At 43.6% G+C, this 243-nt stretch overlaps 1 protein-coding gene across 1 annotated transcript in view; it reads right to left on the reverse strand.

Moving 5' to 3' along the window:
• The window catches only part of LOC119593176 (orexin receptor type 1-like), a gene marked incomplete at its 5' end in the record, with an annotated part of 128,215 nt that overhangs the window by 13,843 nt on the left and 114,129 nt on the right, over positions 1 to 243 (reverse strand). The window contains 1 exon segment of the mRNA XM_037942154.1: positions 131 to 225. Coding sequence (XP_037798082.1) covers positions 131 to 225 — 95 coding nt within the window.

Here is a 243-nt window from a genome sequence, read left to right on the forward strand (position 1 = left end):
CCACTAGCATCTCTTTAAATAGACATCACCGTAAGAAGCATCACAAATACCATACAATATCCATAATATTCTCTGTCATCATTTCCCACTACTGTCATAACCACTACCATCCTTTATTAACAGTACTCACAGCACAACGAAGAGACCACGGGTGTATTCCGCTATGTCGTCGCCAAGGTTAACGGTGCAGATGCCGACTCCCTTGAACTGACGCCCGAACAGAACCTATAACAGAAGTAACGA

This window comes from Penaeus monodon, chromosome 31, assembly GCF_015228065.2.
Source record: "Penaeus monodon isolate SGIC_2016 chromosome 31, NSTDA_Pmon_1, whole genome shotgun sequence".
Taxonomy (NCBI): Eukaryota; Metazoa; Arthropoda; class Malacostraca; order Decapoda; family Penaeidae; genus Penaeus; species Penaeus monodon.